At 39.7% G+C, this 22,309-nt stretch overlaps 1 protein-coding gene across 12 annotated transcripts in view; it reads right to left on the bottom strand.

Annotated features, from left to right (window-relative positions):
- Window positions 1-13,194, bottom strand: part of TCF4 (transcription factor 4) — a 354,962-nt gene extending 341,768 nt beyond the window's left edge. For 3 of the 12 annotated variants that reach the window (XR_014234098.1, XM_082353723.1, XM_082353727.1), the window contains exons 1-3: window positions 11,367-11,548; window positions 10,363-10,454; window positions 8,619-8,691 (exon numbers count right to left, since the gene is read on the bottom strand). Coding sequence is in view for 11 of the 12 variants with exons in the window: in XM_082353723.1 (XP_082209849.1) it covers window positions 8,619-8,691; window positions 10,363-10,434 (145 nt within the window). In the remaining variant the exon portion in view is untranslated. Of the gene's footprint in view, window positions 1-8,618; window positions 8,692-9,149; window positions 9,299-10,362; window positions 10,455-11,366; window positions 11,552-12,618 lie in introns of those variants that run through there. The other 9 variants (XM_082353739.1, XM_082353741.1, XM_082353740.1 and 6 more) reach the window with 7 other exon arrangements.
- Window positions 13,195-22,309: the final 9,115 nt, after the last annotated feature.

Genomic DNA, 22,309 nt, shown 5'->3' with positions numbered 1-22,309 from the left:
CAGCTATTTAACGGCAAACATGGCAAAAGAATCTAGATTGCCAGAATTCAGTTAAATAAATCATTTTCTCCAAATTAGCTTAAAATTTCCACTGCTGAATGATACAATAGGAAGAGTTTGGAACTGGGAACACCTAAATCTTGATTTCCACCCTGCCACTACCATTAAAAACATATATTTTGGGAAGGAACTGGATTATCTCAAAGGGAAATCCCAAATCCAGAAAAGGAAAAAAAAAAAGGCACCCAAGACAGGAATGTGTGCCTGGAGGTGACTGAGGTGCCTAGACCATAACTGAGTCCACTGCCGAGCTGAGGAACTTGCTCTCTTTCATCCACGCTTTGCAATGGCCTTCCTCTGTGCCTGGTTCACAGTGATCTTGATATTAAATGCTCCGTCCCAATGCCCCCATGTCAAAATCCTCCTCCTCTTTCAAGAATCAGAGTTGATTTGTCCATGAAACCTTCATTATTAATTTCCCCCAGCAAGAAATAAGTTTTTCTTTATCTAAACTCCCACAATGTTAATGACACTTGTCTTCTGGACATTGAGTATTAATTAAACATGTACATTTCTATTCTTTCCTGTCAAAATACATGCCCTCTCAGGGCATGACCTTGCTCCCACAAAGCCCTCTGAGTCCTATAATTGCTAACACAGGGGATGTGTACATAGCATGTACTAAAAATATATATAAGATGAGCCATCAATAAGAATTATGATAGGTAGATAAAAAATAACTGGCTAGATAGACACAACCGACATCCCATCTCCACTGGCTACATATTAAAACCCGAGGGGCTAAATTGAAGCTATGCTATGAGTCTCCAGATAATGATATAACTAAATAGACCTTTCTAAACCATTCATTATCAATTTTTACTCATCTTAAGTGGATATAAAAGTAATTACTGACAAGATATGCAAATGTGCGTGTTTTTCATCTTGCTCTTCAGCATTTTACACAAGATGAAAACTGGAGTGTCCAGAGCTATCATTTCAATATCTTCCTTCACAGAAGGTAGGTCTTTCCCTAGTTTAAAAGTCCTCGAAATGCCCTGTAGTTAAGTCTTGGCTTGGGAGATTTTTAGATACAAAACCTTCCATTTGGATGCCTTGCAATTCAGCTAAGTACCCCAAGAGGGAATGTTTAAATTAATGGAAGATTAAAGCTAAAGCAAGGAAGAACATTCTAAAAGGTATTCCGTAATGGGGCTTTGTCACCACCTTCTCTGTTTTATTGGGAAAATAGTCTTTTCCCAGGAGGCTGAAAGTTTATATGCCAATCATCAGTCTCGTTTAACTATTCGAACTTAAAAATGTCAGAGAAAAAAAAAAATTAGTAATGGAAATGCTGACATGCTATGAAGTCAAGAGGCATAAGCAGCTGCTCCTGTAACCCAGGGTCATAATTCAATCAAGCTGTATTTTGACGTCATCTGTTACAGAAAAAAACCAAATGGTTTATGAACAGCACCAGAACCCCCAAGATTAAATTACAGCCCTGATATTTAATCAGGGGTCTTACTTTGTTATTTTTAATAACACAATACATTTTAACAGTTATTCGTCAACTGCCTTAGCCAAATTAGAGCACGTGATGACAAGTGAGCTGGATTACGATGTCCATCTCTCACGATCTGAACTTTTATTATTTTTCAGAAATGGAAGATCATACAGGTTTTCCTCCTCTTAAGAAACATACAGTTGGTACCAACGGATTGAGTCCAAACCTTAATTAAAAGCAGCATGGGGTCCCTGAGCAGCAGGTCAGGACATCTGTATTTGTGTCCTATTATAGCCCATAACCAACTGTATGATTTGGGCAAAAGACTTTTAACCCTCCCAAACCTTAGCTCTTTAACCAAAAAAATCATAGAACATCTCTAAAGTCTCCTGCTAAGTCTAAATTTCTATAAGTCCTTTACTTGAAAGGCAATCTTGTGTAGTTTCTTTGGGATTCCCTGAGGATAGAAGGGCAAAATTTTTATAGCTGAAAAGACAATGAATTTTTAATTTAATTAAAAAATCACTCTGATCGAAGAGGCATTTGTCAGCTAAAAATTTTAGGGGCAATATCAATGTCAGCAAACGAAACAGGTTCTTTAAAAAGTAATGTACAAATACTGCTGAACGTGTGAAGGGTTGTTTGCAAAACAGATCAATACAGGCACATCCAACAATGGATTGCAGTTAATAAACCGCATATAGTAATTACCACCAATGGCAGTTTAGAAAGTCATTCATTAAATGTTAATTGTCACACAAAAGTACAAAAGCAGCCATTTGAACAATGGAGTGGCTGCACCTTTAAACAGAATACTTTCTTACAGCCCTGAAGTTCATCCGTATAAACTGATTCTAAACACACCTGGGTATCTGATATGCTGATTAACTGGGCCTTTATTGTTGAAATGAAAGCAAATATGACAACCTTTTTCAACACTTTTGCTATTCCTTTGAGCCTGATTAAAATATATATATATGTAAAACTTATAGAAAGCGTCAACCAATCTTCTCTAAAGATTAAATTGTTATTTCTCTTACATCTCTCATAAGCATTAAGAGACATATGGTTGAAAAGTACCCACCTAAACCTCATGTGCCTACATCATTGCTGAGTCTAAGTGGGATCACAGATTTAGAAAATGGATAACCCAAGTGTAAGCTTATAAACTTGGCAGTCAATTTTGAAAACTTTATTCAGAGTAATAAGAAACCGGTAACAAAAATAAATAAAACCTTTAAAAAAAAATAACTTTGATGTGCTTTACTTTACTTTCTCTAATACTCAACACCATCTAATTAACTTGGAAGAACACCTGGTCATAAAAAAATAGCTCATAAAAGACAAAAAATAAGGAAGGAAGGGATTTTTTTTCTGTTCCTACCTAGCTTCATTTGGATGCTTTGTGCAAAATCTGACTTACCCAACATATAGGTATAAGTTCTAAAGGTTTGGCCAAGAACATTTTGGTTCAAGACTTGTAAACTGAAGAACATTTCAAAACACACCATGTTCCTTATTAGACAACTTCAGATCTGTTATCTTGGCTTATGGGAACAGATCTAAATAGCATCATAATACTTAAACGTTGAAGCCTGGGGCCACCAGGACTCAACTCTCTGCCTTGGACGAGGCTGCAAACTTCCAATATAAAATGTAGTTTACCATTAGGAGTAAATGTTTGATCTGTAAAGCTTCCAAAATTACTTTGTTTATCATAGCAGATGAAAGCAAAAAGGAATAATTTTAAGCTCAAAACAAAACTGTTTATATGACAGTCTTTACTGCTCCATGATTCTAAGCATTTAAGACAGATTCGAGCAATTAACAGCATAAACTTTCATTACATAGTTCTATTATATATGTTTATGTGACTTAGCTGTTCATCTGTTATTTAAGTGATTTCCTCATTACAATAGCAGGGTAAAGATGATTTGCTGATGCTGTCAAAAATGTTAAGCATTTCAGGCTCAACAGATCTTGGACCCCTATGCTTGTTTAATGCATTTTATTTACTTAAGTCAATGTCAAATAGAGTACTGCTTCTTCCTTCTGAATTTAGAAAACGTAACATTTTAAGCACATGCCTGGTAATAGACATATCAAAACTTCAAAACTGCTTATTTTAGTGATGCAGATAGAATTCAGGGTTTTTGTTCTTGAATATTAAGTTTCAAAGATCTAACAAGGAACTGCAAAACTTCTTTTTACAGTTAAAGATAGGAAACCTTCCTTTTTTTTTTTTTTTAGATATTAACAGAGCAAGCTTGGTTACCTCAACTTTTGGTTTGACTAGGTACATTAAAATAATTGAAAACAAAATATTTTCACTGGTACCCAAGCAGACTGTCAATTTACAATAGAACCAAAACACAACTTTGAAAATACCTACTATATTTTCCTTGTTAAAAAAATAATAAAAATATGAGAGAGATACTAAGTCACATTGAAATCCAACATAAACTAGAAGCCTAGTTTGGATAAGAAAGCAGGAAAAATAATGGACATGGTTTATAACATTATCTTAAAAACATGTTTTTTAAAAATGTTTATCTACACTAAAGATCAGGAACAGTATTGCACACCAAGCCTCAATAACATATCCTTAAGCCTATAAGATATTGAAAAAATAAGCTATATCTGACTCTGTGTCTCTCTGTGTGTGTGTGTGTATGTGTCTGAAAAGACACTGAGCTAGGCAGACCTGGGTTTAGAACCTGATTCATTCTGGCTGCCTTGAGAGCAAGTAGTTTACCATCTCTGAATCTCAGTTTCCTCATTTATAAATTGAGCATGGTAATCCTGGCATCTCACTGGGTTCTTGTGAGGATTAAAAAAATACAAGAATATAAAGTGCATAGCACACCACTTGGCATAGTAGGAAGCACTTTAATTCTGTCAGTGTCATGCCCATCTACCCCTGTTATTCAATCTAACATCTTGCAAATAGTCAGAGGCCAGATCAGGCAAAAGAGAATGATCAACAATCCAAAATTCAGCTCCAAACCTTAAAAAGCATTCAAAGGGCACATGCACACTTAAAGGCATTTGTAGGCACAAAGATCAGCACGCAAATCCTGGTACCCTATTATGCAATACAAATTTAGAAAAACATAGTAGTGAAACCAATATTACTCCAATAGAAGGATTTGCAGGGCCATATAGAATTAGCAAATCAAAACTTGTTTTTTAGATTAGCAAATAAAGGCATAGTTTAGAACCTCTTAACTTGGGCCTCAGTTTTCTTTGTCTGTACAATGAAGGCACTGGGCTGTCTATTTCTAAGGGGTTCCTATCCCCCGAATTCTATGATTCTAACAGAATGGGTTTAATGCCACTTTGCTTATTTTGTAACCTGTTAACCTGCATTTTATAAAAGTCATACAACCCTTATGAACTGCACTATAATAGTAAGGCTGTTTAAAACACACACACACAATTAAATAAGTGTGCTCCACAAATACCTTTAAGGGAGACCATTTGTTTTTTCACGCCATAACCATGAACTCAAACTGTACGGATGGAAAATAATTCAGGATGCTGACCATTTGAATTTTCTCTGTGATACAAAACTACCCATTGGATCGATTTATTTTTTCTTACTGAATTTACCAAACTGATGTGTCATTTGGGTGTCATGTGGGTATCAGTGAAGTAACTTGCGTGAATGTCAATAAGTGTTTTTTCTCTTCCAAAAATGACCATGACAGGGATGTGGTGTGTTTTACTGCTGCTCTTAATTGTTAAAACACCCATCCATTTGGCACCTTTAACAAATGCTGAACACCTAAGTAAAACTAAACAGTTACGGGGGAAAAGGTTCAACTTTTAAACGAAGGGAGGAAGATGTAGGATCCGTCACAGACTAACTGTAAATACATGTAACAGATGTGACCAGGACTGTTGTTGAGTATGGATAATTTTAGAGCCCCAACTTTAAAACTACTTTGTAAAAGATGCCGAAGCTAGTATGTTTATCTTTTGCTCATAAAAGACTCAAAGGTAACCAAAGAAACTGTAGTTTTGTTATATTAGAAAATTAAACCCCTGTTCATCAATAAATTATAGACTCTAGGTGAATTTTTCTTTTCTTCTGGTAACTTTGCCATCCTACTTTTTAATGAGAATAATTTTCCAATCATCCAGGCATGTGGATGCTTTTAGCTAGTTTTAAGATCAATGATATAATGGATCTGAAATCCCTTTATATAAGTCACCATATAGGTTTCAAATATTTCTTAAAAATAATTCCAGAGCCCACCAATTCTCCCCGTTAAGGTCATCCAAGCTCTGAACTATCATGGCTGAATTGTTTTAGTGCTCTCTGCTGAACACCTGCAAACATCAAACAAAAACTGCTGGTCCTTTCCTGGGTTGACAAAAGCCTTTCATGTGAAAAATGCTCCCTGGGAATGTCAGGCTGTAGCTCAGGTTACATTCCATTCTTCCTAGCAGCCTCACTATTTCTTAAGGTGGTAGGAAAAACCATGTTTGTGAAATGAAAGATTAAAGGCAATATGGCCACACTTTTTTTAATTCTCACATTGCAAATCACGAAGGAGCGTCCTATATGAATGGAATCCACAGCTACTGAGAACTTTAAGCATGAAACATTACCATGCCTCACTTTGAAAAAACAGAGCTGGTTTTTCCAATATGAACAGTTCACTTATACTTCGGATCTTTTTTCTCTGGACCCAAGTTTCAAAGCTACCCATGGAAGTGACATCTGAGCACCCTTGGGACAATGGATATTAACCTGATGTACATTTAGAAAATTATTTCTCAGTCCAAAGTTTCCTAGTTCATCCTTCCAGGAGCAAAATGCAGTTTTCCTCATTTTTTTTTTTTTATTTGTTATGCTTTAAAAGGGACTTATCTTTGTTACTGAGTGGAAACAAAGCCATTTAACTGTGTCTTGGACAGAGGAGAAAAATCAACACCCCAATCTGTACCGTGTATATTATAGACCCCATCATACTGCATTGGATGAATACCCTGCATTTTCAATCCAGCAAGGAGAACAAAATCCGCACTACACTTTTTATCTTTACAAGTAAACATTTGGGCCTGAAAACTACACCTCTGGTACAACGTCACTTAAAGTTTAACACCTTAAAAATAATCACAGCGTATTCATTGGAATATCACAACACGTCTCACTAAGGATGAAGCCTCTGTCTAGGTTTACATATACAGATATACTGTCTTAAGAACTGTGTAAATTTCAGTATATGATCATTTACCAAAATGCATTAATACATATTCATACTTATTCAGCCTACACTCTGTAAACACTTAAACATCATAGCAAGGACTTCATTTAAATGTGAACATAGAAAAGGGACCAGATGCACAATTATCTTTTTAAATGTAACACAATTTCATGCTTCTAAATCACCTTACTTTATTAAACTATACCTAAACTGATATACTTAATTATTCCAAATGTGTCCATTTTACAAAGTACAAAAGAGTATTTTTGCACTGACTCTGAAAGCAGTCTATCTCTGAGCCTTTCTGACATAATCTACTTTCAGATTTCAACTGAATATACATTTTCTTAAGGAAAATCATGAAGAAAGTTGCTGTCAGAGATAAAGTTAGTAACTGTTTTGATACTGCCTAACATGAAAAATTAATCTGCCTACAAGAGATACTTGTACTCATCTTTCCTTCAAAGTTGTATAGAGAACACGATACAGAAATTTGGAAGATACAATACGAATACAACAACAAAAAAAATTTTAAGTCCCAAATGAAAATTATAACAGGGTCCAGGACAGTAAAACACAAACATATGGTCAGTAGTCCTTTTAATCAAAGTGGACCCCCCAAAATAAAAGATGAAATATAACTATAGGAGGCATCTCATATTTCACAAATCAAGTTATAGAGATAAAAAATCCCTCAGACTTATGGGGGCCAGCAAAAGGAGAAGTAACTTATTTGGAAATGAGCAACTTTTAAATGCCATTAATTTTATTAAAAAATACCAATTATACAAATCACAAAGATGAACAGATTTCTTCATTGCTACAACACCAAATGAATATTAAGAGATGTGAAATTATCTTCAATAGCTAACAGACAATTCCACTGGTATCTCACAGCTAAACGATGTCAACATTTACCAGTCTGACTTAAGAACAGGACTCTGTCTAATGTCCTGTTATGTACCACTGCCAGAACTCCTAAAAAACTACAGCTGTTTAACAAGCATAAATGGATTTAAGCCTTGAACCTAAAGGACAGCAGGCAACAATGTATGCCTCCTTCTGATATGAAATTCCCTACACAAAAAAAATACATTTTAAATGAATAGCATATTTTCAGTTTTCACTTTTAATAAGAGACCTTCAGAGAGTCCCCTATTAAAACTCCTCCTTAGATACCAGATAATCATTGCACACACAGATTCCTTTGTGAATAGCGCTAACGTCTTTTTAAAGCATCAGCCAAAGACCTTTCATTTATAAAATGTAAAAGTCCTTCCAAATTTGCAACTTTAAGTATAGAAAAATTCATCGCACAATTCTTAAAAAAAAAAAAAAGCTAAAGCACCAAAAAGGATATTTTAAATATAAATGAATTCATATTTAGCTCTCAGATTAGCAAGAGTCTCTCTATTTACAGCTATGGTTTACTACGCAGCATTCATCTGCAAAATTAAGTGCTCATTTCTTTAAAAGGGTTAATTATACATAGTACCCAATAAAATTGATATTATTTACAAGGGATTTGCCCTTTTCATGAAAGTTAGATTTTTCCCTCTATTTTCAAATAAGGAAACATTAATTTATTCCCCCATGTTAACACTGTCTTATCTTCACGTTTGATTACAACTGTATCAGAAAATTGCTTTTAAAGTAAGTGATGAATTCTGAGACAGTTTCCTTGATTTAAAAAAAAAAAAAAACCTACTTTTAATTTTGCAAAAGATAACGTTTTTGCCTAAGTTATACCACTAATGGATAATGAAATAACCATATCATTACAGGCTAAAATTTCAATGACTTTTTCAGAACACTTCAACAGAGCCAAAAATATACCATGAGTGAATAAACAGCTAAGAACATTTAACTACACACTAAGAAAAGAATTTACATACTTGAGCCAGTAAAATGTCCACTCGCCAAAGAAGTTGGTCCATTTTTCCCACTGCTCACAGGAGGTGAAAACATCTAGAAGAAACAAAGAAATATTACTGTTGAAAAGAAGACATTTGTGCCTTCAGAGTTCATCAAAGATCTTTCATACTCTCACTATATAATATACAGTTTATGCTAAGGGTTCATTTTAGTAAAATACATCACCATCCAACTTAAAACTAAAACAGGCACAACATTACCAATCACTCTCCCCCCGCCCCAACCTTTACCACTCTGTTTTCTTTTTCCTCAGGTTCATTAGATCGCCAGAACTAGGCAGGACTACATTTTAAACCAACACAGTCCCCATAATGTGAACAAGATTCAGTTTGGAGGGCAGCAAGCTCTCTAGAAAACACTAGTTTTACAAAGGAGAAGAAAGTTGCTTGTTTTATATTGAAAACCTTGGCCATAAACGTGGCAATGTCCATTTCCATCCCGTATAGGATTTGCCTGTCATATGTGAACCCAAATAAAAATAAAAGTGCCACCTGCACTAAATTCTCATTTCGTCTCTAACATGAGAGCAATTTGAAGCAAGACTCTCTCTCCCTCTCTCTTTCTCTGTTTCTCTCTCTCTCTCTCTCTCTCACTCTCACTCTCTCTCTCTTTCACTCTCTCTCTCTCTCCAGCATTTATTTCGACCCTAATTGGTTTCCCTCTTCTTCGACGTATCTAGTGGATAATGCGCACCTTCCCTGAGTCAGAGCCTGCAAAAAGCAAAGGAACGAATGGAGAAAGTGCAGCAAGCAGAAAGGGGGCTACAAAGCTGCCTAGGGCTACGTTTCCTGGCAAAACTTCCGAAAGCCATTTCTCCAAAAGGTCCAGAACAGAAGCAGCAGAGGCAGCAATAGCAGCAGCAGCAGTAGCGGCAGCGGCAGCAGCAACATGAAAGAGCCCCACTTAGAAGGCGGTTTGGATTTTATTTGTGTGTTTTGTGGATTCTTTTTATTTTGCTTTGCAAATGCATCTTACACCAAACTCATCTGGCATTAAAAATGAATTAATTCCCCTGACCTGTTTGGGACTTGGTATGGGGAAGGGAAGCAAAGGGATGGAGAAGGACCAAGTTCCGTCGTAAAAACTCCACAAGTGTGTTAAGTTCTGCTTTGTGCTGATCTCACGACTCCGAGATTTACAAAGACCGTCTAAAAGGGTTCTAAAGAATGTATGCTCAGCCTATGCACACGAGTTTTCAGAATCCCAGGAAAAGATGTAATTAGGAGGACTACAGGTCCTACTAATCCAAAGCATCATCAGTTTAAAACTTTGACACAACTGGGGTCTCCTATTTTCTCTTTTCCATTTTCAGAAAAAATAAATAAATAAAATGAGCAGTGCGCAAAGTATCAGTACTCTCAGTGTCCAGATAAGGCCAAGTTTAGGGGTGGTTTACAGTTTTAGGGGTGTCTGTTTTTCCCTTCCATTGGAGTGAGACTCCATTATTTGGGGGGTTCGGTGGGTAAGGAATTCAAAAGCAAGTAATTAAGACTCTGAAAAAAAAAAGCCTGAATCGTCCATCACACCCAAAAATTGTAGTTAAAAACTTATCAAAAAGACCTTCATGTTTACCAAGGACTCAGCCAATTAAAAATTATTCCTGTCCTTTAGATTATTATTGGTTTCTAGCTCAAAGTGTTTGGGTTTTTCGTTTTGTTTTGTTTTGTTTCACAGCTGTTGTTAGTTTCCACCGTTCTTTCTTACCGCACTGAAATCCAGTAAATCACTCAGCTCTTTGTCCGTCCCTAAGGCAGCCATTCGCTGTTGGTGATGCATTTTAGCAAAATCACACAAACCTAGAAACATGGAAATAACCGCAATCAGAAAATCCAGTCCCAATCCTTGGAGAAAACACAATCGGATTTTTGGAGACTGGGGGGGTTGTGGGGTAGGGATGTGAGGGCGGATGGGATTAAGGTAGAAAGGAGGGAGGCACAGACAGGAGAGTTGTTTTTTGTTGTTTTTTTTTTTTTAAGAAGGAATAGGCAGCAATAGCAAAAAAAAAACCAAAAAACTGCTATTGATATTGTATTTCCAAAGAGACGATCAAAACTGGCAACATCCACTATAAAACCAAATCCGGGAAGGAAAAAAAAAAAAAAGCCGCTCTTCAGCGCATCATTTTATGCAACAGGAGGTAGAGCGAGAAATGAATGGATCCCAGAGAAAAGAGAAACTACTCAGAACGATCCGGTCTCAACTTTCCCCCCACCCCCCCACACACTCACACACACGCACACACGCTCACACACACGCTCACACACACACCACTCCCCTCTGCGTTTCAAAGTAGCTATAAAGAAATTAAAGATGAGCGTCTCTGGAGTGAAAACACGTCCAAAGGGGGAGGGGTGACAGGGTCGACGAAAGCGTGGGGGGGGGGGGAGGGAAGCGGAGTGGAGGGTCGGGTCCCGTAATGGTCCAGCACCCTAATTTGTGAAAGAAAGGGTTGTAAAAATTAAAGTCAGGCCCTTGGCAAAGTCATCGGTCCCTCCAAGTGGCACTGCCGGGGAGGGGGGGCTGAGGGGGGGGTAGGGACGAGGGGGAGGGAAGAGGCGCGGGAGAGGAAGGGGTGTCTCCAAGGGGAGCGCCGGGAGCCGGGAGCCCGCGGCACGGGAGGCGCGGAGCCGCGTGCGGGGCCGCCGAGCCCGAGCCCCACGCCGCCCGGCGCACCAGCCCCGCCGAGCCCCGCCGGCGCCGGTACCTACCGCCCGCGCGCGAGAAGGGGCTCTCCGTGCACCGCCGGCGCCGAGGCGGCGTTCATGTCTAACCACTGCCTCCACCTCCTCCGCCTGCGCCCGCGCCCGCTCCTTCGCCGCCGCCGCCGCCGCCGCCGCCGCCGCCGCCACTACAGATCCGCAGACACACAGCCAAGATCCCTGACTCTTAACACCAACTCTCTTCTCCGGGGAGGGGAGGGGACGAGGGAAGGGGGGGAGGGGGAAACACGCAGAGGCGCACGGAATTGCAAGTTCAGCAAAGAAATGGGTGGGGGGCCTCCGGCGGGGAGACGCGGCTCGCTCGGGTCGGGCTGCCTGGGATGCACCCCCCCCCCGGAGAAAAAAAAATCTCAACACCTCCCCCGCCGCGCAAAAAAAAAAAAAAAAAAATTACAAACGAAATTTCATCGAGCACCTCAATTTCCCTCAGAACGTCAGTTACAATCTGAAGCCTGAACAGTTCAGTTTTTGCCCGTTTCATCCATCGGAGGCACTTTGAAATTTATTCGAGTTTACATCCCCTCACTTCTTTCTTTCTCTGACTCTCGTTCCCTCTCACTCACACATCCACACACGGCAAAGCAAGTTTATACTAGGCTGCAAATACACGTGATGCAAAAAGACTTTGCCAAGAGGAACAATATTTTTCTTTTCCAGATATAAACCAAGCCACATTTTGCTGGGGAGATTTTCATGTCGGTAGTTCTGCGTTGGGGGCGAAACCTAAATTACATACGTTTTTTTCCCCTCCCTTTTAAGTCACAGAATAGTATAGCTGCAAACTTCAACAACAACAACAAAAAAGGCAATTTTTGAGGGTGGATGTTGTTTTGTTTTTACACTTGAGTTCCTAGGCACGCTAAGTCCCCGTTCGCCAGCACTTTAAGTTTTTAATTCAACATTTACCGTTACAGGCCCTGCATGCTCTTAAAACACACTTTTTCACATCACTTTTTAGGATAAAAATTAAGCTGCATAATTCTATCGTTTCATAATAACAAGCGTACTTTATCCAGTATATGCAACATACGCTATTTTAACGTGTGTTAAAATACACATTCTATAAACCCTGTTATTGCTAGATGTGCGGGTACATACACAAAATGCATGCACACACTTTTTCCCATTGGCGATTATTTAATAGGTTGTTCCTTTTGTTTTAATAAAACACTGGGATCGACATTTAAAATATTAAATTCAATTACAAACAGTTTACTCTGACAGCAAATTGTAACGTTACCTTAAATGGCCACAAATATGCTCACAATATTCCAAGGAAAGTGACTTTAAAAAGAGAGACAAAAATCTTCTGCAAGTACTTAGTATCTCACATGTGTATCCCCCAAAAAAGTATTTTAACTGGTACTCAGTTCTGCTCCAGGGATATCCACAGAATACAAGATTATGCACCTGGCTCTGGTTTTTGCATATTCCACCATAAAACTGCAACAAAATTCCCTCCCCCAAAAAAGAAATCATTAAAAAAAAAATCCAACAACTTTTTCTTATTGTTTATAAAAAAAATATCAACACAGGATAGTTATAATTTTTCCTCAAACAAATCTTGTTGGTGGTTTTTTTTTTTTTTCTTCTCCTCTTATAAAGCCTTAAACTTGTTCCAAGTTTAGAGGTGTCTCATCATCATCATCCTCCTCCTCCTGATCATCACCATTGACTCCCCCGTGGAGTCACATTGATAATAATAGGTTTCCCTGAAAGATACATTGTAATCCATTCACATCCGGGCACTGCGGACTTATAAAGAGAAGGCGCTGCGGCCGTGGCTGCTCCTCCAGACAATGACTGGGGAGGGGCGGGGCGGGAGCGGGCAACCATAGAGTAGTAAACAGAGTGCCTAGAGAGGCGACCAAGATGGCGGCGCGTGCGGGCCACGCCTCCTCCGGGAAAGGAGGCGGGTGGCGGGGTTCGGGCGGGTGGCGGGGTTCGGGCGGGTGTCGCGCGTGGGCCAGAGCTGTAAGGGCTCTCGAGGCTGGGGCCATTCGTAGGCCCCGTGTTCCTGCGCGTTGCTTCTTGTTCCCGGCCCTTGCCCTTCTCTGTTCTTTGACTCAAAAGTGTAGTTTCTAAATAAATTAAGGAATTAAACTCCAAAGACTTGCGCGGAGGAGTCGGAGTCCGTGAGGGAGGCTCGGGAGAGGGAGGCCTCCCCGACGGCAAGCCGGAGTCTGGTTCTCCCGCGGTGTGGAGCCGGCCCTCTTAGCGAGACTCGGGCGGCGTGGAGAGAGGCCGCTGAGCCAAGGTGTAGCTCCTGGGCCTCGAGAGGGATGTGGGTCCTCTGCTAAACCACCCCGCACCCATCTTTTTCTTGACCCCTGGAAAGTGAGAACTGTCTAAGTCCGGGAAGTCCACACTTGGAGAAGACGTTCGTTTATTCCCATGTAGGCTTAGATCCACTCTGTGCCGTGACCCACTACTGATGCAACGTCTCGTCCTCGCCCAGGAAGTTCTACCCTCTCTCGCCAGTTTTCTGGTCTGTGAAATGCAAATAGCAAAGGCCCGCTTTATGAATTTCATAAGAATTAAAGGGATCAAGATAAAGACGAAGCTGCCCCGAAAGAAATCTTCCCTTTCCATCTCTAATTCCTCGCTAAACCAACTGATACGTCTAATCTAGTCCATGGGATTTTAAATGGAGATTACTCCGAAAGAATAGCTTGTAGCCCTCCCCCAGGAGAAAAGCAAGTAATAATAACGATAGGTTAACCCTTATATAGTGGGTTTACTATGTGCCAAACACTGTTCTAAGAGTTTCTCAAGTACTGGTTGTTTTAATCCTGAGAGTGACGTCTATGGAGTTTGTGTTACTATTTGACCCAGAGCCCTTTAGTAAGTGGTACAGACTTGCCTCAATTACACTTTATTAAGTGATAGAGCCCACCTTGGAAGACAGGCAGTCTGCAATCAGAATCCACATCCAACCGCATTCCTAATCCATCTGGCAGCGGGAACATCCTAAACTCCATTTTCTGATGCAGTTTTGTGGCAGTGACAGAGTTCAGATCAATTTTCATGATCTTTTGTTTATAGGTAAGTTTTTTTTCAAATAAATTTATTTATTTATTTTTGGCTGCATTGGGTCTTCGTTGCTGTGGGGACTTTCTCTAGTTACACAGGGAGCGGGGGCTACTCTTTGTTGCGGTGCACGGGCTTCTCATTGCGGTGGCTTCTCTTGTTGTGGAGCACGGGCTCTAGGCACGAGGGCCTCAGCAGTTGTGGCACGTGGGCTCAGTAGTTGTGGCTCGTGGGCTCTAGAGCGAAGGCTCAGTAGGTGTGGTGCATGGGCTTAGTTGCTCCGCGGCATGTGGGATCTTTCCGGACCAGGGCTCGAACCCGTGTCCCCTGCATTGGCAGGCGGATTCTTAACCACTGCGACACCAGGGAGGCCCTATAGGTAAGTTTTTAGAGAACAAGAAGTAGGGCATTTATAGGTTGTTTCCTGTCTGTTCACACACTGTGCAGATTCCTGTCTTCTATACCCATTCCACGTCCTCATCTTAAAATAAAATTTTACATTTAGACACCACTTTATGCTGCATTATCACAAGCATTATCTCTGATTCTCAGAATAAGCCTCTACCCTTTCAACTGAAATGATGTAATAAAAAGATCACAACCGTTTGTTTAGGAGAAATATTCTACTGGCTCTACCTCTAATCAGCTCTGTGACCTAAGGCCTCATGTCAGTGTCTTTTACTGTAAAAGGCAGAGACCAGATTTGATAATCCCATAAGATTCCTCCTAGTTTCCAGATTTAAAGACTCCCCCTTCCCCTGAATTTCAAGGGGAATAAATGATCTGTCCAGAAATCAATGATAGGATCAGATCTAGGACCTAAATGCACCTAGTTGCTGGCTAGTGCTTTTTTTTTTTTTTTTAACTGCACCCTACAGAAAACCATGCAACTGCCCTTCCAATTTTAACTAAGGGACAAATTTGAATTGTTTCTGCTTTTTTCCTGACCTAGTTCACTTCTACTCCCGGCTTCTAGATGTCTTCGAATATGTCGTGTTAACGTCGTCTCTGGGAGATATCTTATTCACCTACTGGAGTATTGAGAGAATTTAATTGAAAATGTGCATGAATGCAAAAAAAAGCAATCAGATAATAAACTATGGCCTCTAAGTGAGAACCATGAAAAAAATAGGTATACTTATGAAGATTGGCATCACCTTAGAAAAAAAGACTCAACAGAATCCTGTGAAACATAGATAAAAAGGGAAATGTAGTAGATATGTTTTAGGGTGCCTGCTCTATCATCTACAGAATTCTTTCCCTAGGAACCTGTTCATAAGTCCTGATAAAGAGGTAGAACTCGATGTGGGTGCCACGTGACTCCTTCCTGACCCAGCCCCAGTGATTGGACCACAGGAGCTAAAAGAGGAAGAGATTGACAGTGGTCTATAGTGAATGATGGGTCTGACATGTTGCAGTCAGCTGGCCAGAGCTGGTGTCAGGAAGCCAAGCCTTGTGAGAGCCATGGTTATGGGGAAACAAGAACCATGAGTAAGCAGAGGAAACTGCTCTTCAAATAAGAAAGAAAGGTCTTGGAAGTTCGGAGAAAAGCAGACAATTTAGTCCTAGGAAGAAATGTCTAGAGATACTTTCCCAATGATTTGAGGACTACCTTTCCTCCTGTCCGTAAGAAAGCTGATTCCTGCACTGCTCCCCTTCCCTGAGTGAGCTAACCTGAGTACTTTTCTGATCCTTACACCTAGAGAGTTTAACTAGAGGGAGACGCAAGAGGGAGGGGATATGGGGATATATGTATACATATGACTGATTCACTTTGTTATACAGCAGAAACTAACACAACATTGCAAAGCAATTGTACTCCAATAAGGATGTAAAAAAAAAAAAAGAGTTTAGCTAGAAAACAAAGAGCTTTGGATTTCAGCACTTCTAAACAGTCCTTAACATTAAAAAAAAAAAAAAAAAAGTAGTGTCTGCTATTCAAGGTGTAAAAAATTTGTTCCACTCCCACATGGCACAGATGCTATCCAATTTATTGTACCACATATAGGCAGGACAGTATATACAATTCTCATTCCCTTTTCTAACCTGTTATAACCTTGGGCAAGTTTCACACCCCGTCAGACGTAAAAAATATAACTTGTCCTCAATACATTACATGACTGGTTAAAATCAAATGCAATAGTGGAGATGAAAGTGCTCTGCAAATAACAAATTCCAATCAAACGTAAGGCATCATTATTGCATAAACTGAGTTGATACCTAAAGATAACATTTCTTTCATAGGAGTGTGAGAGGCATGGCAAATATTGAAACCCAGTGAGTCATAGAAAAGAACAGACATTGAAGGGTGCTTGGACCAAACCCTTCATTTTAGTGGAAGATGTCAAGGCTCAAGTGGGATGACTCGTCCAAGGTCACATTGCTAATGACTTACAGAGCTGCAAGTAGCCCTCGAGGAACTGAGTGCCAGTTCAGAATGCCATGCCATTCTCCTTCAAATTCATCCAGTTTGCTCCTCCCCAGTCGTACCTATGTTAAAATAAATAAGCAGACAAAACCACAAACAAAAAAATCAGATCTCTGATGATATAATGAAATTCATCTAAAAATTCAGCAAATAATTTTTGAGTGTCTTCCTTATGTCAGCAGCTATTCTTTCAGGACCTGAGGCAAAAACAGAGGCAAAGAAAGCAGAATGTTATAAATGTCAAGGGCAGTCTTGATTGAACGGCAAAGTCACGGTGAGCAAGATACAGCCTGTGGCAGACATGTGAAAAAGGGAGGGCTATCCCAGCATATTTTTAGGTTGATGTATCAAAAGAGTACAACCATCCAGGACTCCGAACTGGAGCCCCAAACATACTGCAAGCGTGAGTCAGAAAAGCAGCTGTCAGGACAGAAGGGAAGGGATCCAATGTGGGTAAAAGAAGGCCAGAGCTTCATCATACACAAACAGCGCCGCATACCCCAGGGCCTTTGCATTTGCTGGTCCCATGATTCTTACCCTTGGCTGTTCACACACTGGCTCCTTGTCATCCGTCTAGTCTCAGTTTAAACATTACCTCCTCCTGGAGACATTCCTAACCATTCTGTCTAAAGTAAGTACCCCATCTTTTTATTCCCTGACACCAAATCAGTTTTATGTCCTTAGTGGAAACTTTCCCAGTTGGGATCCTTTTGGTCGTATATTTACTTCTGTATTGCCTGTCTCTCCCATCAGACACTGTATGCAGGGACTACAGGAATTTTGTTCCCCTTATGTACCCACACCTAATATGTGCCTGACACGTATTAAGTGTTGAATTGCTATTTGTTAAACAAGCGAATGAAGAACCAGTCTTTATGCTCAAGAAGCACACTATACTGAAGTGTTTCAAATCAGTTTCTCTTAAGGTTTCATTTTTAGTTTGATTTCATTGTTGGTAAATGTTGCTGGTGAATATTCAGTTTGATGTGCAACAGACCACTAGCCCCTCATCATCTGAATCCTAGACCCTAAAGATAGCAAGGATAATTGCCTTAATTTACCAAACCATGGGGACAGCCTTTTCATTGTTACAAATAAAATAAAAGGTGCCGTCATTGTATCGCTTCACTATTATAACATTTTAGGGATGAGGAAATTGAGGCTTGGGGCACAACAAATTTCCTGAGGTCACACAGCTATTATATGGCAGAGCTGAGACTTAAACACAGGTAGACCACGCTTCTGCTTACAGCTCAGGGACACGTGCCATGGCTGTGGGTCTTGGCCAACTGCGTAAGGACAAGGTCTGCAAAGGTTGAACTTTTAAACTTGCAACGCACACAAGGGAGAGGATGAGACCTCCAGGGTACAGACAAAATGCGTTCTAAACATCTTCATTTCTTCTCTGGAACGCTATTTCTGCCCTATTCTCCCAATTTGCAAGTTCCTCAAACAATGACAAAACCCTTAAAATAGAACACTCGAACTGTAACAGAGAAAAAGTTTTATGATTAGGAGGAAACCTTCTAGAAGGCTGGCACTAAATCTTTTGAGTCTTCTTTAAATCACCAAAACTTTGTGGATGCTAAAATCAAAAGATTGACAGTTTTATTTTTTTCCCTTTCCTTTCCCAAACCCCCAAAATATCTAAAAGTAGGTAAAATCAAAATTCTGCTTTCCCAGAATTATGATTTAATCCGTTGTCTTTCCACTGCACCTTGTACAACTATTTATGCATGGATCCCACTGCTGTGAAGTTTTTGGTTTGTTATTTTCTCTATTTCAGTATATATTTCCTTTATGAAGTTAAAGAGAAGCTCTTTGTATCTTAGTGATCAAGCACACTGCTTGACACATGAGTGATTGTCTATGGAACTGAGTTATTCCTCCAAAATTGTCCCAGAAAATCAAGCAACTTTGGAAATAAACTTTTAAATAATGTTTAAAATAATAAACTTTCCTTATTGTAGCTGGGCACATAACAGAGAAGAATTGGTATTTTACCTATTTTAGATGTTTGTGGGGGGTTGGAAAAGGAAAGGTAAAAAAAATATAACTTTCATTCTAGTGTTCACGGAGTTTTGTTAATTTAAAGAGGACTCAAAAGATTTAGTGCCAGCCTTCTGGAAGGTTTCTTTTTCTAATCATAAAACTGTTTCTCTGTCATAGTTTGAGTGTTCTATTTTAAGGGTTTTGTCATTTTTTGAGAGACTTAATAGATTGGGATAATAGGGCAGGAATAGAGTTCCGGAGAAGAAATGAAGCTATCGCATAGAGAGTATTTTGTCTCCACTCTGGTGGTCTTGTCCTCTATGTGTACTGCAAGATTAAAAATCCAATATGCGCAAATTTTCTCTGCCACTGGCTGTGGCATAAAGCCATGGCACGTGTCACTGAGCTGTAAGCAGAGGCATGGCCTGTGTTTAAGTCTCAGCTCTGCCATATAGTAGCTGTGTGACCCCAGGAAATTTGTTTTGCCCCAAGCTTCAGTTTCCTCCACACAAAATGGGTATAACAATCTGTCATAAAATTATTAGAACAGATTAAATATAATATTATTAGCGAAAACACTTAGTACAGTGCTTATCCAATGATCGTAGCTTAATGATTATAACATAGAGTATACCTTCGTGTCACATTTTTCAAATTGCAGGTCTCAACTCCTTAATGGCATGAAATTCATTTAGTGGTTTGTGATCGACTTTTTGTTTGTTTGTTTGTTTGACATGAAACCGAATAACAGAAAATATCAATATGCATTGCATGAATTAAGAGTAAGCGTTGTTTTACAGAAGTCTGTTTCAGGTGTATATACACAGCATAGTGTGTGTGTGTACCAGGTGACCATCAGAAATGGTTAAAACCACTGCTTGAGTAGATGGGCTTCATTTGCTAGCAAAAGTATTCGTGAAGCAGAGAAAAGAAAGCTAATCACCTTCTCATTCTTTCTTCTCTTCCCAAACTGCATACTATTTCAAAAACCAACAGCCACCACTCACCGAGGCAAAGGAGGTAGATAAAAAGATAAAAGGTTTTTAAAAAAATTAATAAATAAATAAATAATGTAGGAAGAATAGAAGGACTTTTGGAAAACAGCAGGAGAAACTTTCCCCTATTCAATAGTGCAATAAAATGTATTGAGCTTAATATACCTACCCTGGTTTTTAAAAACCCTTCAAAAGTTGCTCCTGCCCCTCCACTTACCTCCCCAACTCAATCTCCATGTCCTTCCCTGAAGGAAGTCTGGTCTTTAGTCAACCTTTATTGAGCAGTGTGTCTATGAAAAACACTTTGCAAGGTGCACTGAGGAATTCAAGATGGAAAAACAGGCCTCTGACCTCCCAGCATTCATACCCTAGCGGGTAAGCCAGACATACATAAATCACTCCAACTCCTGACAGACTGAGCTGAGAGCTATCAAAAGGGAAAATCATGCCAGGAGACTATAGCACAATGAGTAATTATCAGCTGAAGAAATCTAAGAAGGCTTCAGGGATGCATTTAACCTGGATCTGGAAAGAGAAGTGGTATTCCCATCAGGCAGGTAGAGAGAGAAGGCCATTCTGGGCTGACTTACTAACTCTGGCAAAGGCTGGAAGGCTAGAGAGTGAGGACCTCGTTAGGGTTTGTGAGTGGAACTGAAGGACTAAAGTGTTAAAACTCATTTGGCAAATTTGGGCCCGTTGGCCTTTATTCCCAAAGCATGGAACCACCAGGGTCATGCACATGGAAGCATGGAAACATCAAGGTCATGCACATGGCAGCAGTGGTCAGCTATGACTGAGAAGATCATTCAGGAAACAATATGGTGGATCACTAAGGTAAGAAGAAACCGAAGGCAGAGACCAGTCAGAGTTAGAAAGCTATCGTGGTTCTCTCAATGGGCGATTATGAGAGTCTGAAGAGGGACAGCGGCTATGGCCATGGAAACTAGAAGAATCATCTAAGAGATACTATGTATAGGTTACTAGAAAAGTTATTTTGTTACAAAGCAATAGAAAAATCCATTCAAACTGGTGTAAACAATAGAAGGCTTGCAAATTTTAAAAGTCTAGTGCCATCGATTAGGGCTCCAGCTTCATTTCTCCACATTTCTCTCAGCTCAGCCCAAGTTTATACATCAGGTTCATTTCCTCACGTTCCCAAAAATGGCTCCCACCCAAAACTGAAGCTATAAGCTATTTTGTTCGCCTCCAGGAGGATACAGTTGCTAGTTCTCCCTGAGCCATGACACTAAAGTCTCAGCTGAACTCTACCTGTACCAACTTAGGAAGACACCCACTTTTACCCAAACCATGTAATGACTGGTTTATGTTCATCCCTATGTGATTGTGTTGATAAGACTCAAACCAGTTAAAGCCCACTCTTGGAGCTGAGGTGAAGTCAATCCTACCCAACCCCCAAGTCTTACTATATACTGGGGGAAGGGAAGTTAGTTAGGTGTTGAAGAGACAAGCACAGGGTTTGCCAAGTCTTCTGGACATTTGTGCCACTATGCATTTATTTGTTCTCATCTTTTCTCTTGCTAGATCTGACCTCCCTCATGCAGTTCAGTTCCTACCAGCTCAATTCTTATCTCCCCTTTGAAGTCTGCTCTGACTTTTTGATCTTCCCCCATCACTTCTTACTCTGAACTAATTCATTTACTTAAAACCAAAACTTTAAAAATTTCTTCAGTACTACATACATACAAAAAGAAAAAAATCTACAGCTTGATAAATTGTTACATAGAGATATACCTCTGTAACCACCCCCAAATCAAGATACAGAACATTTCCTGCCATCCCAAAGGCTACTTCCTTCCTCTTCAAAGTCAAACCCACACTCTTTGACTTCTATCACCAGAGATTAATTTTGCCTATTTTAACTTGGAATCAAGTTAACGATTAACTTGGAATCATCCAATACATATTCATGTGTATCTGGCTTCTTGCACTTACCATTACATCTGCAAGATCCATCCATGTGGTTTCATATAGGAGCAGACTACTCTTTTTATTGCTGTGTAGTATTCCATTGTAAGAATATATAACAATTTATCCATTCAATGACCCATTCTCCGCCCCCCCTGCCAATTTCAGTTTTCAGAATTTTGGCTGCTATGAATAGAGCTGCTTTAAAAATTCTATACATGTATTGTATATACATGGTGGATATATGCACTTATTTCTCTTGGGTCTGTACCTAAGATGTATCTACTATATGTCTAGAATAGCTAGACTTGCTGGGTCACAGGTGGCACATTTTAGTTTTGGTAGATGCTGCCAGACAGTTTTCCAAAGAGGGTTGACCAATTTGTTCTTGCACCAGCAAGGTATGAGATGAACTCATTTATTTTTAGTGTGAATTATTGTAATTTTATGTTTATATATTGTCTTCCCCCACCAATTAGAGTCCAAACCTCTAGAGAGCAGAGACTGTCTTAGGGTTCTTTGTTGTTCCAATGCTTAACATTGTGTTCTACACAGGCATA

The sequence above is a fragment of the Balaenoptera borealis genome, assembly GCF_965194805.1.
Source record: "Balaenoptera borealis genome assembly, chromosome: 14".
Lineage (NCBI taxonomy): Eukaryota > Metazoa > Chordata > Mammalia > Artiodactyla > Balaenopteridae > Balaenoptera > Balaenoptera borealis.
The sequence above is the reverse complement of the archived record's forward strand: the minus strand, read 5'-3'. Positions and strand labels throughout refer to the sequence as shown.